General features: G+C 44.3%; 1 protein-coding gene and 2 long non-coding RNA genes across 13 annotated transcripts; 1 reads left to right on the forward strand and 2 right to left on the reverse strand.

The window, feature by feature from the left end:
- Nucleotides 1-335: 335 nt before the first annotated feature.
- Nucleotides 336-7,336, reverse strand: ZBTB14 (zinc finger and BTB domain containing 14). 10 transcript variants are annotated; one of them, XM_038543793.1, is made up of 4 exons: nt 5,782-6,128; nt 4,901-4,983; nt 4,716-4,799; nt 336-3,568 (listed from the first exon to the last, which is right to left on the reverse strand). In XM_038543793.1, exons 3-4 carry the CDS (start codon nt 4,716-4,718, stop codon nt 2,222-2,224), a joined length of 1,350 nt encoding a protein of 449 aa, XP_038399721.1. In that variant the 5' UTR covers nt 4,719-4,799; nt 4,901-4,983; nt 5,782-6,128; the 3' UTR covers nt 336-2,221. The 10 variants fall into 10 exon arrangements, with proteins under 10 accessions (XP_038399721.1, XP_038399723.1, XP_038399719.1 ...); XM_038543795.1 differs by lacking the exons at nt 4,901-4,983; nt 5,782-6,128 and adding an exon at nt 7,188-7,336; XM_038543791.1 differs by lacking the exon at nt 5,782-6,128 and adding an exon at nt 7,188-7,329 and having other exon boundaries at nt 4,716-4,983.
- LOC119872609 lies at nt 5,664-14,294 on the forward strand. 2 transcript variants are annotated; one of them, XR_005362619.1, is made up of 4 exons: nt 5,664-6,000; nt 10,494-10,688; nt 12,444-12,518; nt 14,025-14,294. It is a non-coding gene; the product is annotated as an uncharacterized LOC119872609 (long non-coding RNA). The 2 variants fall into 2 exon arrangements; XR_005362618.1 differs by lacking the exon at nt 14,025-14,294 and having other exon boundaries at nt 12,444-13,494.
- Nucleotides 11,727-13,496, reverse strand: LOC119872608. Its single transcript, XR_005362617.1, has 2 exons — nt 12,350-13,496; nt 11,727-11,901 (listed from the first exon to the last, which is right to left on the reverse strand). It is a non-coding gene; the product is annotated as an uncharacterized LOC119872608 (long non-coding RNA).
- Nucleotides 14,295-17,856: the final 3,562 nt, after the last annotated feature.

Raw genomic sequence — 17,856 nt, forward strand, 5'->3', positions numbered from 1 at the left:
AAACTACCATGTGATGACTTTGCTGCCGCCAAAAAAAAAATAATAATAATAACCAAAGAAAACATGCACGCTAACACACATACAAACCCAGTACTGGTGGTAGACACAGTAAACCACAAATACATTTCTCATGCAAAATAGGACACATGATAGATATTTACATAATACAAATCAAGTGTGCTGAAAATTAAGCTTTCTTTTCTGGGGTACCACCATGACTATGTGGTTTCAATACCACAGGTTTAACTGTAAAACCATGATGAAGACATCATAGAAAATGTGCTTTGGTAGAACCCTGGATGTGAAAGGTTGCTATGAAAAAATGAAAACAGGAATGATAGAAGTATATTTTCTTTTATATACAAAAAATGAAGTCCCAAAAAGTGGTTTGTTGAAGGAGCTATCAACAAGATGTGAAAATTATTTCTCCTTTGCTTTGGTTAAAACAGCCAAGGAACGCCAATCAGTCCCCCTTCCACTAATAGCATATAAACACAGTGACAGGACTACTTTTAGGACAGAATAAACAACTTTTAAGAAAGGAAATTAAATTAAAGTAAACATTTTACCAATAAATAAGTCTCTTTAAAAGGTAGCATCTTCATCCTACAATCTTGGGCATAACATATACATCAATTTAAAAAATAAAATTTCTCCCACAACAGTAATTACAGGTGTTAATGCAACAAGCTATGAAATGAAATTATTTTAATGTAACTTGAAAAAAAAAATTCCTAGGAATCAAACATAAGTTTTAAAAAATGACATTTTTCTAAAATTGTACATTCTGAAATAATTGACTAATACTTTGTTACAGAAAGTAATTCAAACTATTTTGGTATTCCAATATATTCCTAAAGAAATGGTTAAAAAAAACTTTTCATACACCAAAATTGGAAGTGTTTATAATTCTGTTTATGGGTATGAAATGGTAATCAAATTCTACTTAAAACTGTAACCACCAATGATGAAATATACTTCAAAAAAATAAACATTTGGTCTTACAATCTTTAATATTGGTTAAAAAACAGACTGATGTTTGCTGCTCATGGAAGTTATTTTAATCCAATGTGCAAAAAAAGGTGCAGCTGTCTACTTTTACTTGAAATACATAAGACCAACACTTCTACACTATTTACACACTTAAAAAAGATTTTCCATTTATTAATTTAAGTAACGATATTACATCTCCTTTATGGATAAATCATGTGCTGCAGAGAGCCCAAAAGCTTGATGACATTCTCTTAAGTGACACAAGTGTATCTGAAGAAGCATACCTATTCTTGTCCTAATTTTGATCCTAAATAAAAATCCAATTTCAAAATCAATTAAGAATTATTTTGATCTAGAAAATCTTGGAATTGTTGCAAACGTGAAAACCTTGTCCCTGAGAGCCAGGATCCTATTCCCCCTTTGCTATCCCTCTAACAACTGGTCTATCCCACAAACCCCATCTGTTGCAGAGCAGCAATGCTCCAAAAAAGAGGAACAGAAAGAACTCAGCCCCCAGACCATCGTCATCCCTGTGGGTTTGCTTAGCCTTTGTTTGGGACTTCTGACTACATCTTTTGGGGTGGGGTGTGGGCAATCAAAATGAAGAAGCACTTTAGCAAAGCAACCATTATCTGTCCACAAAAACAGTGAAAAACAGTGATACAAAATTAACAAACCAAATATAAATCTAATACCGTTCTGCAATTCTGGAACTTGTTTTCATATCCGCGGGGGTGTTCTTGGTCAACCACCCACCAGTATTTTCTGCATCTACAAGAAGTACTTTTATTAAGTTATTAAAAATGCTGTTTTGACCATAAGTCCCGTATAAGCGTGATGATTAGGAAATCAATTTACTCAATTATCACTCTGTGCAGTACACATGCCGGTGCGGCAAGCGTACAGAGGAATTAAAAATGGAATAGAAGTCTCTCACTTCTGAACTGGACACAGGAGTTCTCAAATTAAAATCGTAAAAAAGAGAGGGTGGGGGAGGGCTTACTGGCAACATTACTACTAGACACCAGACGGGACAGTGAGACTGTTTGGTCAGAACCAAGGAACACTATTTCCTTGCAAAGTTTTAAAAATACCTAACCAAGCACTGCCTTAAGTCCAGTGAGTACAATGCTCCATAAGTTTCCACAAAAGTACAGTGACTGGCGTTCATGTATTATGAACAGTGCAGTCTCCAGGGCTCAGGCAAAATGGTCCTGTCCCATCACCTCTAGCTACAGGCGATTGTTTCCAACTGCTGCTCCGCTTCGGCGGCCATCGCTGCTGCCTGCAACTGTTCGGTCTCACTCTGGATGGCACTGGGGGTAACCTGCTTCCTTTCACTGTGCATATTGTTCTCGTGCCTTTTCAGATCCGATGCCTTGGCGAACGCCTTGGTGCAAGAGCCACAGACAAAAGGCTTTTCCCCTCTGTGTCTTCGTTCATGATCTTTGAGGTGGGACTTGTGTTTGAAGGCTTTGTCACACATGTGGCACGCGAATGGTCTCTCGTTACTGTGAACTCTCTCGTGCTTCTTTAAGTCTGGGGCACGGATGAAGGATTTTCCACACACCTCACAACTATAGGGCTTATACCCCGTGTGGATTTTTAGGTGTTCTTTCAGGTGGGCCTGTGTAGTAAAACCTTTTGTGCACATTTCACAAACAAACGGCCTATCGGCCGTGTGGAGTTTCTCGTGCTTCCTCAACCTGCCCTCGTCCGAGAACGTCTTCCCGCACGCCTGGCAGGCAATCTGCTCCCGATGGTGGCCGTAAAGTAAATACTCGAACTTCATGTCACTGGCAGCCGTCGTCCAGCCCGGTGTCTGTTCGTCCTTCACTTCACTCATTCCATCATTAAATGTTAAGGCTTGAGGAGTCTGGGACCCCAAATCTTTCGATTCTGGGGTCTCCATGGATTCTACTTCCTGGCCGTAGCAATTTACTTTTCGAACTTCCTCACTCCCCAGCTCTTTCAAGATTGCCTCCTGAACCCTGAGCGTCGTCGTGGGCGACTTGCCGTCCTCCTGACTCGGGGGGGTGCCTTCTACTGTGTCATCAGAGGGACTGTCATCCTGGTCTCCAATTTCTTCCACATCGTCATCCTGAGCGTCAGCAGCATCTCCAATGGGGCGATTTATTTTGAGACAATATTTACTTTTCGACTGGCCGTTATTTTCATCAGGACTAGATACGTCACGCTTCTGAGAACAGAGTTTATCCAAAAATCGGATACCAAGAATCTGACCTGATGACATCATTAAGTTAACATCTTCTTTTTTCACCGAAATCTTTGCTGTATACATGTAGTTCAGGACCTCTTCGAATATATCAGAACGAAGAAAATCTATTTCTATTACTGAAGAGCTATCAACCTCAAGCTTCTTGAAAAGCTTCTTAAAGTAGGTGCTGCAGGCAGCAAGAACACACCGGTGTGCTCTGAATTTCACATCTTCAACCACAATAGCAATATCACAGAATTCTCCTTCCAGGCGTTGTTCATTTAGCGTTTTCAGAAACAGAGTTTTATGATCATCGTCATTATACTTAATGGTTTCAGACATACTGATGAAAAACTCCTACAAAAAAATTTCAAAAACAAAGTTTGATAATTATAAACAGTATTTCTCCATATAGGAAAACATAGGCAGACTTTTACTTCCTGATCAATTTTTAGTACCTAACGATTTCTGAAAATCAACGCTAGAAGTGATTCTAGGTTATAACACACTAATCCCCGCTAAGGGACTTCCATACTGTTACTTCTATTTATCTTAAATACTTAAAAATACTCAAAATACCTAAGAAGTATTTGCTTAGTAATAGTAAGACCAACTTTTATTGGGCACATAATACGTGCCAGGCATTGTTCCACGTGCCTTGCAAGTCTTTACAAATGTACTGATCAAATAGCCTTAAACCTAAGTGTTGCTAGCCCCACCTTTTACATGAGTTTAGGAACCTGCTCGATATTTGAGTCATTTACTGGAGAGCTGGGACCCAAATCCAGGCAAACTACCTGTAAAACCTATGCTTCCTGACAACTGGAGGTGATAACAAATAACTTCAAGGTTTCAGGAAAGAGGGCCAAGGCAAGGAGGTTGGATGCCTATTGTGTCTATTCTAATTCCACGTAGAGAAAAGGAGTTTCAGCGAAATAATAGCGCTCAGTGTTATACTTCCTTGACAGAAGAGATAAATCACTGTTGCAGAACCAGAAAGGGAGATCACTGCCAAAATACTCCACTTAGTGTTGTCTTCTGCTTTTTCCCTCACCAGCTTTGGGCCACTTCTGAATGAAGGTTTAATATGACACTCAGATGGCATTTGGGAAGACAGTGGTAAGGGTCTTCACTCCATCTGGATGCCATCCAGATGAAAGTGTCATCAAGACTGGATATACTTGACAAGTGCTGGAGTAGTTTATAAGCAAAAGAAATACTGAACTGGCAGGAAACATATGGCACAAAAGACCATGTTAAAGAATTACCTTTTTTTTTTTTTAAGAATTATCTTTTTCATATAATGTGTTCTGTATGTTTCCTTTTTGAAATATTGTCTTTTTATTTAACAAAGCATTCCCCCCCCAAAAAACAGAAGTGCTAATACATTTTATATATATATATATATATATATATATATATATATATATATATATATATGGAGAGACAGAGAGAGAAACACCAAACTGTATTTCCAAGACTTATTATCCAAAGTTATAGTTACCATGAACAACTCAGGCTATTATCTTAATGCTTTAAACACCAAATTCTTCAGATCAGAATAACTCTGATCAGGGGCACGCCAGTCCTACAAGAGAAAAGGACAAACAAGAATAAGGTAGGATCTCCCTCTATCCCAAATTCTAAACAAGAATGTTTTCAAGAATTAATTTAAAAAAATAAACTTTCCTTTCTTGTCCTGCCACTTGCACATGTACCCATTTTCAGGTTGGGAACAGAGAGGAGGGTGACTGGCAGCATCAGGTCCAGCTCTGAACAGATATGAATGAGAACAGATGAAGGCTGTGGCACTCCGGGCATGCAGGGGGGGTACACTGGGACTGGAGGAATGGATTGGAGAACCACTAAGGAAGTTCTCACCAAAGAAGCCCACGCCCATGTTTGCACAAATATTGATAGCGACATAGATCTAGAAAAAGCCAGTAAGTCTCCCCTTACCACCACCGTGTCCTGCTGGTTATGTAGCCCTCCACATTTATCTCTAGGCTTACATAAACATACAGAGTGTACATCTTTAAATAAACATCAAGTTATAGAAGTGTACATCCCCAACAGTTAACACTGGAGAAGAAACAGTAGCTGCTGCTTTCCTTGCTTCTCTGTGATGTAGCACTGTACCACACAGGCTACATAGTCTTTATGGTTTTATTTGAGAAATCAAGGTGTTTTCACCTCTCTCCTCACAGGAGGCTCCAAGAATTGTCCCTTTAGGAGACTTTCAACTCCTACCAGAGGGGCTCCATCCTGCAGACCAACATCCTGAAAACCATGTTTCCTCCACTGAACAGTGACCACACAAACTGTGGTGTGGTGGGACCAAGAGACTGAGCTGCAATATGCTTACACAAAAATCGTGGTGCAAGACCTGAACTTCCAGACCAACACTCTGAAAACCCTCAAGAGTTCCCTCTACAGAAAAACACACCAGGGTGTTTCCCATCTGCACGGCCTGAGAGCTGGGCAGCCTCACTTCAAAGGACTGTGCGGGTCCCCCAGGTGCACCTCGACCTGCAGTCATCCCCAGAAGGCAGGCACCAAAACCTTCCTACCTCATCACTCTGCACTGCTGTACCTCTTCCTAGGGTGGCGGGATAAAAGTGCATGGGACTAGGGAGAGGGGTGGCCCCGCGGTGCCCAGGTCGATGCACCACTGTGCTTTCCTGGGGGGGGGCTCAGGGTGCTGTTTGGCTCCCGTTCTCTCTCAAGATCGCCGAGGACCGTCTCGTTCTACCGAGGCGTTGCAGTTACCAAGTTCGTACCAAGTTCAGGTGAGTTCCACTGGAAGGCAGCCGCCGCCAGTCGCCCGGGTAGGTGCAGGGCGACAGGGCGAGACGGAGCCCCAGCTGCTCGTGCGGGCGGGGCTGCCCCGGACCGCGGCTCCCCAAGCGCCGCCGTTACCGGGCAGGCGGCAGCGGCCCCCGCGAGGGCAGACTTACATAAGCGGCGGCCGCCGCCTCCCCTGCCCCGGAGCAGCCGCGACAATGGCGGCGGCACGACTTCCCGGAGGCAGGCTCGCACGGTCGGCATGGGGGGGAGGCGGAGGGCCCAGCGCAGGCCCCAGGCGGGCTCGGGAGCCCCTGCGGCCTCGCTCCCATCTCTCCGGGGCCGGGGCCGGGGGCGCGGGGCGCGGGGCGGGGGGCGGACGCGGCCGTCTGCAGCCCTCCCTAAACAAAAGCTCCAGCCTCGGAGCCCGGAGGAGGAAGGGCCGCTTGTTCCTTCCTAATCGGAGTCCGGCGCAGAGTGGGGCCCGCCGCTGCGAACCCGAGCGGGAGGGCGGGCGGCGGCGGCGAGCGGGAGCGGGAGCGGGAGCGGGAGCGGGCGTGCGGCCGGGCTCCGCAGCCCCGCGCCGCGCCCCGCGAGCCCGGAGCTCGCGCCCCGCGCACTCCCCGGCCGGCTCGCGCCGGGCCCTCCCCCGCCCTCCCGCGGCCGGGGGCGGGGGCGGCGCGCGGCCGGCTCCGGAGCTCCGCGGGCGCAGCCGGGAGTGCGAGCGCGGGGGTTCCGGCCCCCTCCCCGGCGGGGCCCGCGGCTCGGAGGGGCGGCGCCCGGCGGGCCGCGCTCGGCGCCGGGCTCGGGGCCGTCCCCACCCCCACCGCCACCGCGGTGCACTGCGGCGGTGCGAGCGGGGGCGGCCATGAACTCCGCCGCCGAGGCTCGGCGAGCGCGCGCGCGGGGCCGCCGCCGCCGCCGCCGCCGGAGCCCGCTCGCCGGCCTGCGCGGCCCCCGGGGCGCCCGGTCCCCACGCCCGGCCCGGCCTCGGCCCACGCCCGGCCGCGCTCGCGCCGCACCGCCTCCGGCCGCCCGCCCGCACCTCCTGGAGCTGGCTGGTGACCCGGAGCTCGGCGAGAACGCGCTTCCTCCGGGCCGCCCCGCCGCGCCGGCGGCCGGCCGCCCCCGCGCCCCCGCGCCCGCCTCGCGGACGGCCCGGGCCCCTTCCGCACCCCCGGCCCGCGCTTACCTGCAGCCTGGCACAGCCACAGACACTCGCCGTGGGCTCCCCGCGCTCACTGCAAGCAGGCCGGGGACGGGGTGGACGCGGGGCGCGGGGGCACGGCGGGTGGCGGTGTATTTTGGAATTTTTTTTTTTTTGGAGTTTGGGGAGGGGGCGGGGTGGGAGGGAATCGTGCACGTCCCTGATGGTAGCACCCTCCTCCTGCACGAGCACAGACTGTCTAGCCGGCCGTGAACACCCCCACCGGCACCCCCCCCCTTCCCGTGCATGCGCGGTGCGGGCTGGGGGGAAGGCGCGCCGCCGGCTTGCGCAGGCACGGAACCTCGCCGGGCCTCTAAATGGGCGAACGAGGAAAGGGTTAATCCGGGACCTTGCGACGCTTTCGATGGAGTCTACGGGGCCGCCCCCGGAGGGCCCTGGGCTGCGCACGCGCGCGCACGCGCGCGGCTTGGGGCGCGCGGAGCCCGCGCGCGGGAGAAGAGGTGGGCGGGGCGGGGGCGGGGCCTCGGGAGCCGAGGAGCGTAAGCGCGAGCGCCGCTCGCGGGCACCCGCCCAGTCTGGGGCTCCCGCCTCCCGCTCCGACGCCCGGGCTCCCGCCCGCGCCCGCCGCCGGAGCAGCGCCGGGGACGCGGGAGCGCGGCGCTCCCGTGCGTGTGCATGTTCGTGGGGCAGTGCCGCCCTCGGGCGCGCGCAGGTCGGGCGCTGCGGCTGCGGCTGCGGCTGCGGCTGCGGGGCTAGCCCGCGGCGACCGGCTGGGGGACCCGGGCACCCTCGGCCTTCGCGTTCACCGGCGGACCCGGGGACGCGCGCTTCGGCCGCGGGGTCCTGGCCGGTGGTGCCGCTGCGTTCTGGAGATTGGGAGAATGGCTTGCGTTCAATAAAACGTTTGCAAAGCACACGCAGAACCTGACTTCCTTCTTTGGAACGTGACGGGTGACCCGAGTCTCCCAGAAGAACGGGAGCGTTCTGGATCCCGCCAAACCTGGGCCCGTGCATTGAGTCATCCGGACTCTCAAGGGAGACGCACGGGGGCTGGAGGCCCTAGCTCGGGTCTGTGGCATTAGTGAGATTAGACCTGATTTCATTTGTAGCCCCTTCGGAGGACACTGACAAGAGCACTGTTCTTACATTCAGGTTCAGTAAAAATAATGTCTCCGTTGGTGTTCGAAGCACGCACGTCGTGTTCCTTCCCCGTGATGGTGTCTGGGCTTGCGTCGGGCCTGGGGGCCTGGGAAGTCCCTCCCGCTCCTAGGTGCAGGGCACTACTGACTGCATCACCTCAGAGTTGCTTATGCCGCTTTCTCACACTCACTTTAACAGCATTTCACAAAAACACGCATGATTTAACATCTAAAAATTAGAGTGGGACCTTCCCCTTGGTCCTATGTGATGATTACACAGCAAAGATTTAAGAAATGATATTGCGCTGGGCTGTATTCAATTCAAAAGAAATTCTGTATGGTCTCAGTTGATTTTATAGTATAAATTTTGACATTAGTTTCAGTGGTTCAAATGGTACTTGTATGTACATCCTCTGATATTCACAAAAGCATGGCATTTAGTAGATCTACTGAATGAAATGGAATAGACCAGTTGTAGAGTCAGACATCCAATTCAAATATTAGGTACATTGATTAGCTTTTTTATTATTTTATTTTTTACTTTATTTTATTTTTATTTATGATAGTCACATACAGAGAGAGAGGCAGAGACACAGGCAGAGGGAGAAGCAGGCTGCATGCACCGGGAGCCTGACATGGGATTCGATCCCGGGTCTCCAGGATCACGCCCTGGGCCAAAGGCAGGCGCCAAACCGCTGCGCCACCCAAGGATCCCTATTTTATTTTATTTTTTAAAAAGATTTATTTACTCATCAGAGATACCGACTGAGAGAAGCAGAGACATGGCAGAGGCAGAAGCAGGCTCCCCGCAGGAAGCCCCACGCGGGACTCCATTCCAGATCCCTGGATCACGACCTGAGCCCAAGGCAGGCGCCCAAGGGCTGAGCCACCCGGGTGTTCCCTGATTAGCTTTTTTAAACCTCAGCTTCTTATTCTCTGAAATGGAGATAATGGAAATCCCTAACAGAGCAGTTGTGCAGATTAAATGAAATGATGCTCAGTTAAGTGCTTAGCTCAAATATGAGCTCTATGATGTTAAGTGACCTGCCCACTCTCCACAGATGGTGGGTTTAAGTGGCAGGGGCAGGGCTGCAATGGCCAAAGTTCATGCTCATACTTGATACCTATGTGGCCTCATTTCTTCTAACGCCATAGGCTGGGCTTGTTTATTCTTGTTTACATGGCTTTTAAGATTACATTTCAATCCTGTTTTGTATTTAAAGGGAATAATAATAGTACTATATCATAGGGTTATGCTATCAAGCAGTAAAGCTGTCAGTGCATTTACCAGTGTGTGGACATGGCTAGCATTTAGTTAGGGTTCACTGTCTGGCACTGTTCCTGCTTTCATTACCACGTAATTGTATGGGTTTATACACTCATTCTACATATATTTATTATCAGCCTGCTATGTAAAGACAGTCTTTTTACATATGGCCCCGTAAAGTCTCCCCAAGATTTGACTAATCTGATGAAATTGAAGTTCAGAAGAGTTCTCAAGCACTACCCTGCATTTCCCAAGTGATAGATTCCTGACACCTTGGCTTTTGCATCAATTAACCCTCTTTTCTCATTTGTTCTATAGGCTCTGCCTGTGTGTTTCTTGCTTCCTAAGGATCATGGGGGATGGTTCTAAATTAAAGGGGCCACTCCATGGGAAAGAGGAGGATGGTGATGAGAAACCATACAGGAAGGGCCTGACCCTGACCTGGCACTTTGCCTGGTCACCAGCCTTAACTCAGCACTGGGTAGCACCCAGGAGGCCCTCAGTAAATACTGATGACAGATAAGTGACAACCTAGAGCTTGATACCAAGGGGAGTTACATGGGCACATTGTGGGATTGACAGGAGGTCAAGGGTCTTCCTGAAATGCACAGACCTGAGGCCCTTGAAGGAAATCTTGTCTTCCCTACCAGGAATGCGGTTAACTCTATGTGGGTTTCTCTGTCTAGCTACTCTGCTGGGAGCACCCAGTTTCTCACTTGGGATGCCCAGAGACTCCTCTTGAGTCGAACCTGCTTCTGAGGATTGTGAGGCCTGATGTATGGGGTCTGTGGTATGGAATCTGGAGTGGTTATGGAGCAGCTCCCAGGGACGTTTGGAAAGGTTAAGTCTTTTGGGGTTCTCATAGATGGGTGGAGTTGATTTCTCTATCACACTGACTTGGGCCCTCTGATTGGTTTTGACCAGTGGAATGTAGGCAGACAGGAGGATGAGCAAGTTCTGCGTAGAGGCTTGGAGGAGCAGCCTCTTTCTGCTCTCCTTCCTGTGTTGTGTGTGGTCCACAATGAGAAGACCATGCCCGTGTTGCTACTGCCTCTTCCACTTGGGCTCTTCAATGATAAGCAGACCTGAGAATGATGCTGACCCAGAACCTGAGCCCAGGTAAGCCAAGATGAGTAACAGCTCATCCATGAGTCCATGAGTGAGAAGTAAATGCTTGTTTTTAAAAATCCTTGAGAGTTTGTGTTTTGTGATTTGTTATCACAGACAGACCTGATATGCCTGCACAAGGAAAAATCTCCCACCACAGGCCAATCAGCAACCTCCCCTCATTGCTCTGAAAACACTGAATATAGTCAATGGACACGGAATAGATCCCATCCCTAAAAACACAGAGGTGTGAATATACACATTCAACAAATAATCACATAAATAATGTTACAATTGCACATTGTAATACATGCTTTAATCAACGTGAAAAAGCCTAAGATGTGATAGAAAAGAGGAACAAATTTTTAATTGAGAAACCAATACAAGTGTCTCCAAAGATATACATTTAAGACCTGAAGGATGAGGAAGATATAGGAAAAGAGGGAAATGGTATTTCAGTCACAGGGAGAATAGGAAGAATGAAAGGGTGTGTGTGACGCTCTGCAGCAAGACGGAGTGACCAGGGTACAGTGATACAGTGAGCATGGCATGGGTCAGGGGCAACAGCAGGACCTAGACTTGTCAGTGCCTTGTGGCTGCGGGAAGTGCCTTGGCTTTTATGCTATGCACAGTGACAGCCATCAGAGGGCTTTTCTTTTAAAACTAACATTGACTTAGGTAAATCTATTAGTCTCACAACTAGAATAAATTCAGCCCTTGGAGTACAGACATATACTTTTTTTTAAAAAATAGGATTTTATTTATTTATTCGTGAGAGAGAGAGAGAAAGAGAGAGAGAGAGTCAGAGACACAGGCAGAGGGAGAAGCAGGCTCCATGCAGGGAGCCCGGTGTGGGACCCGATCCTGGGTCTCCAGGATCCTGCCCTGGGTTGAAGGCGGTGCTAAACTGCTAAGCCACTGGGGCTGCCCCAGACATATACTTTGAATTTCAAATATCTCCAATGTTGAGACCCCACAGGTGAAACTCTTATCACGGTTCAGGTCATATTTTAAACACCATCAAGAGAAATACGATCCTTCACTATCATATAGAAAAGTTAACAATTTATTCATGAAATTTACTTTTGAGTAAATACGTTTATTAAGCACGATGGTAAGTAGTACAATTCCAGGCAAACTTCCATTTGAGCAGCTGTAGGATTACTGTTTCTGGATCAGTAGAAGAAATTTGCTAATTAACAACAATGAAAATACCATGCACTATCTGAAAACCAAGTTTTAAAAAACAAATTACTAATAAGACTCACATTTATAAAGTATACATTTGTAAAACATTATCCTAAGAATTCTATGGCCATGAATTGTCATTGGAACTATTTTATAGTCACTTCAATATTAGCAGTAGGACCAAAAGAGGAAAAGCTCAAACTTATTTTAGAAGAAAAAAAAATATTATTGCTGTGTTTCCAGATTATTTTAGTGGTCTTGTTAAAAATAAAAGTACTGTAATTACATTACCTACAAATAGAATAAAATGGAAGCAATTAATCTATACACGTCACATTCAAATAATCTATGATAATAGAACATTATTCTAAGAAGTATAATTATATCAAACTTCCACTTAAGCCATTAGATAGTCTCTTAATTAATAGCAAGAAAACTAGAAGACAAAAAAACAAAGTTACCTTAGTAGGAAGGGGAAAAAGTACCTTGTGTTAGTTCTGTATCTTCAGAACTCTGCTTTTTGGAAGGTAGGTTATACTTAGAATATGATTCGCTTCTGTTTTCTGGTTTTGTGGACAGGAGATTGAATACAGCACTTCCTGAAGACATTTTTTATTGCCAACTTTGGACGTACTGGACCAAGGAAGTCCCATGGTATGGTGAATTTCAAGGGAGGTTTGTTCTCTTTTTCTAGAAGAAGGAAAGAACAGGATATCCTCCTTTCAGAAACTGCACCCTAGGACTTCTCTGTCACATCTGACCTCTGAAGGAAGAGCCTGGGTCAGCAGCCACTCTTTGAGGGGGGAGAGTTAATCAAGAGAATGCCTTGAACATCTGCCAAGGCAAGGAGCACCAGAACAAGCATGCTTTATAGTTGTGTAGGAATTTCTGCATAAGAATGGAGTTGGCTGAATGGAGGGATCCTTTCTGTGTGGGTTTGAACCTCATGGAACATCTGGTTTCTTCTGAGCACCAGATCCTGGATCCCTATGCCAAGATGGCCTGTTGCTCCTCCTTTCTCTGAAATCTGGTCACCCAGAGAGTTCCTTCATGATCTCCTTGGGTTAACATTAGAAGGAACTGGGTGAACTCTTTATGGGAACACTCTGTACTATCTTGGCAATTCTCTACAAATATTATATTATTTCAAAACAGACAGTTTTTCTGTACAGGTAATTATTTTTCTCTGGCTACTTTCAACATCTTTTCTTTGTTTTAGTTTTTAGCATTTTGATTATGATATTTCTGGGTATGGAGTTCATTAAGTTTATCCTATTTGGGATTCATTGAGCTTCTTGAATCTGTAGGTTCATCTTTCTCTGAATTTGGGTAGCTTTCTGCTAGAACTGATAAAGGAATTCAGTAAAGTTGCAGGATACAAAATCAATATGCAGAAATCTGTTGCATTTCTATACACCAAACGAATGAAGTAGCAGAAAGAGAATTAAGAAAACAATCCCATTTACAATTGCACTAAAAATAATAAGATACCAAAGATAAAGCATACAGGTGAAAATCTATACTCTGAGAACTATAAAACATGGATGAAAGTAATTGAAGATGACACAAAGAAATGGAAAGACATTCCAGGCCCATGAATTAGAAGAATGAATGTTTGTTAAAATGTCTATATTACCCAAAGCAATCTACACATTTAATGCTATCCCGATCAAAATATCAACAGCATTTTTCACAGAGCTGGGACAAACAATCCTAAAATTTGTGTGGAAGCACAAAGACCCTGAATAGTGAAAGCAATCTTTAAGAAGAAAAAGCAAAGTTGGAGGCATCACAATTCTAGGCTTCAAGTTATATTACCAAGCTGTAGTAAATCAAAACAGCATGGTACTGGTACAAAAATAGACACATGGATCAATGGAACTGAATAGAAAACCCAGAAGTAAACTCCCACTATAGAGTCAATTAATCTTCTACAATACAGGAAAGGATATCCAATGGGAATAGGGCAGTCTCTTCAACAAATGCTATTAGGAAAACTGGACAGTAACATGCAAAAGAAACTAGAACACTCTTACACCATATACAAAAATAAATTCAAATGAATGAAAGACCTAAATGTGAGGCCTGATACTATAAAATTCCTGGAAGAGAACCCAGGCAGTAACGTATTTGATGTTGACCATAGCAACTTTTTTCTAGGTATGTCTCCTGAGGCAAAGGAAACAAAAGTAAACTAGTGGGACTTCATCAAAATAAAAAGATTCTGCACAGCAAAGGAAACCACCAATAAAACTAAAAGGCAACCTACAGGATGGAGAAGATATGTGTAAATGACATAGCCAATAAACAGTATCCAAGATATGTAAAGAACTTAAAAACTCAACACTCAAATCCAATTAAAAATGAGCAGAAGATATAAACAGACATTTCTCCAAAGAAGTCATCCAGATAGCCAACAGACACATGAAAAGATGTTCATTATGACTTACATCAGGGAAATGCAAATTAAAACTACGGTGAGATATCGCCTCAAACCCATCAGAATGGCTAAAATAAAAAGCACAAGAAACAACAAGTGTTGACAAGGATGTGGAGAAAAAGGAACAACTTTTGCAGTGTTGGTGGGAATGCAAACTGGTGCAGCCACTCTGGAAAACAGTATGGAGGTTCCTAAAAAGTTAAAAATAGAGCTACCCTACAAACTAGCAGTAAAGGTACTCCATATTTACCCAAAGAATACAAAGACACTCATTGAAAGGGATACATGCTCCCCTATGTTCATAGCAGTATTACTTATGGTAGCCAAGATATGCAAACAGCCCAAGGGTCCATCAACTGATGAATAGATAAAGAAGATGCAGTGTATATACACAATGGAATATTATTCAGCCATAAAAAACCTAAATCTTGCCATTTGCAACAAAATGGATAGAGCTAGAGAATATTATGCTATGCGAAATAGAGAAAGACACATACCACGTGATTTCACTCGTGTGGAATTTAAGAAAGAAAACAAATTAGCAAAGTGAAAAGAAGAGAGATGCAAACAAACTTCTAACAGTAGAGAACAGACTGATGGTTACCAGAGGGGAGGTCGGTGGAGGATGAGTGTAATAGGTGATGAGGACTAAGGAGTGCAGTTGTTGTGATGAGCACTGGGTGTTGAAGTGTGAAACACTATATTGTATACCTGCAACTAATATAATACTGTATGTTAACTAACTGAACTTAAAAAGAAACTTTAAAAATTGGGAGGTAGTTTTTTTTTTTCTCAAGATTTTATTTATTTATTCACGAGAGACACACATTGAGAGAGAGAGAGAGAGAGAGGCAGAGACACAGGCAGAGGGACAAACAGGCTCCATGCAGGGAGCCCAACGTGGGACTCGATTCTGGGACTCCAGGATCACGCCCTGGGCTGAAGGCGGCGCTAAACCGCTGAGCCACCCGGGCTGCCCCGGGAGGTAGTTTTCAGCCATTAATATTCACATTTTTTCCAGCATCACATTCTTTCATCTCTTCTAAGATTTCAATGACATGAATGTTAGGATTCTTTTTCAATTCTCTCATAGGATCATGACAGTTTATTTTTAAAAATCTTTTTTCTCTGTTATTCAGATTGAATAATTTCTATTGATTTATCTTCAAGTTCACGGACTTGTTCTTGTGTCATCTCCATTCTGCTACTTAGTCCATCTGGTGAGTGGTTTCATGTGAGTTGTATTTTTTCAGTTCTAAAGTTTACATTTTATTTTTCTTTATATCTCTGCTGAGACTTTCTATTTTTGTTTGTTTGTTTAACAGTATTTATGGTTACTTGTTGGAGAATTTTATTTATTTTTTATTTATTTTTTTTAAGATTTTATTTATTTATTCATGAGAGACAGAGAGAGAGAGAGGCAGAGACACAGGCAGAGGGAGAAGCAGGCTCCATGCAGGAAGCCTAAGGTGGGACTCGATCCCAGGTCTCCAGGATCACGCCCTGGGCTGAAGGCAGGTGCCAAACTGCTGAGCCACCCGGGCTGCCCTTGTTGGAGAATTTTAATAAAATCTGCCAAAACTAAGTTTTGGTTGCTTACTTCCAACATGTTTGTCAACATAATGTTGTCTTCTGTTGATTGTCTTCACAAATGAGTTGAGATTTCCTGGGTCTTTGTACACTGAGTAATTTTGGATTGTGTCTTGCACATTTGAAATATTATAAGATTCTAGACTGCTAAATTCTATGGAAAATGTTGATAATTTTAGTCAACCAGGTTAGGTTCTGGTCACAAATTTTAATATATTTTCTGTGGACTGTGATTTGATATTTTTGGAGGACTCTCTGGATCTCTCTCAAGTGTTTTCCAGGCATTAGCCAGTCTAGGGTGTGGGCTGTGATCAGTTAATTCAGTTCTCAAAATATTTTATATGCTGATTAGGATCAGATCCATGCCTTGTGCAGCTCCTAGGTGAGCCTACAATTTGTGAACAATTTTATGGGGCTGCTTTCTGGGCTCCTTTCTCTTTGTGTGTTTTTTTTTTTTTTTTTTTTTTTTTGGTACTTTCTGCCTTCCTGGAGTCCCCTTTTCCTATTCTTCAGTCAGAAATTCGGGGTTCATGTATGACAATCTGCATCTAGAACCAAGTGGTGGGAGGACCAGAAAGGAAAAAAAATGGTAAAGTTACTGCTGGTTTGGTGATAAGCTTGCTTGTTTCCAATACACTTACCTTAAATAGCTAGGTTTCCTCCCAAGGACTGGTTTTTCCTTTTCAATATGTTTTTCCTTGTTGTTTTACTTACTTTCAGTTCTATGTATTTCTTAGATTTATTATTTCCCTTTTTAACCAGTGTTATTTAATAATCCAAGTATTATGTAATCATATTATTTTGTTTCTAATGTGGGGGTATTTTTGAGTTCTCTTTTTTTGGTAACTTCTTATTCTGAAAGAATAGAGTAAAAAGAATTCCTATATGCATTTTACCTTTTTCCAGATTTTAGCATTTTGTCCCATTTCTGTAGTCATTTGCTCTTTTTCTCTCTCCTTCATTATCTACACACATATACAAGGCTCGCAACACACATTTTTTTCTGAATCATTTTTAAAGAGTAAATTACAGATATCATGCCTCTTTTCCCTAAATATCTCACTGTGCGATCCTAAAAATAAGGACAGTCTCTTATATAACCAGAGTACAATGACAAAAATCAAGTATTTACCATTGATACAATACTATAATCTACAATCCATATTCAAATTTCACCATTTGTTCCAATAATGCCCCTTATATTTGCATAGTTTTTTTTTTCTAACTGGTTTCAGGATTCATTCCAGAACTACCTTGTCACATTTGGCTGTCAAAGAGCTATTCTTTTGTCATTTATTTCTTGAGTCTTTTTTATATGCTTTAACACCAAGGTTGGCCCTTTTTAAAATTCTGTGGGTTTTGTTTTGCTAAAACATTTCTATGAGAGTGTATTGTATCCTTTTAAATTTACTACACTAACAGCAAGACTCCTTTTCCTTGCTGTAGCTGATTACCAAAGAATATTGTTATTTTCATATAGCCCTGCATTCCTAAAACTTCAGAATAATTTGTTTCCTTTCTTTCTTCTTCTATCTCTTATCAGTTTCACAGCTCAGTGACTTGATTTATACCAGAGTAAAGTATTGATCTACCCTCAAAATTTTCTTCATTTCTAGAGGACAGATCTTGAGATTTGACTTTTGTTCTTAAGCAAAGAATATTTCATCCTTGAGAGTGAAACATATATTCTTATATTAATATTCAAAATATTTATTCTCTTTGAGCTAGCATGTTAAGCTGAGCTGAAATTGGCTTTCTCCCGGCTTCTATAAAAATGTGAACACTTACAATTTATGGAATAGATCTTCATCCATCATATGGGCTGATGCTTGTCAATTACTCTTCTACTTTGTGACAATGCCTGGACACATGACACACCAGCCTGAACCATTCCACTTCAAAAGAATGATAGTTTTCTAATTTGCAAATGGATTTCAAGTTAAATCTCCTATTACTAATACT

This window comes from Canis lupus, chromosome 7, assembly GCF_011100685.1.
Source record: "Canis lupus familiaris isolate Mischka breed German Shepherd chromosome 7, alternate assembly UU_Cfam_GSD_1.0, whole genome shotgun sequence".
Lineage (NCBI taxonomy): Eukaryota > Metazoa > Chordata > Mammalia > Carnivora > Canidae > Canis > Canis lupus.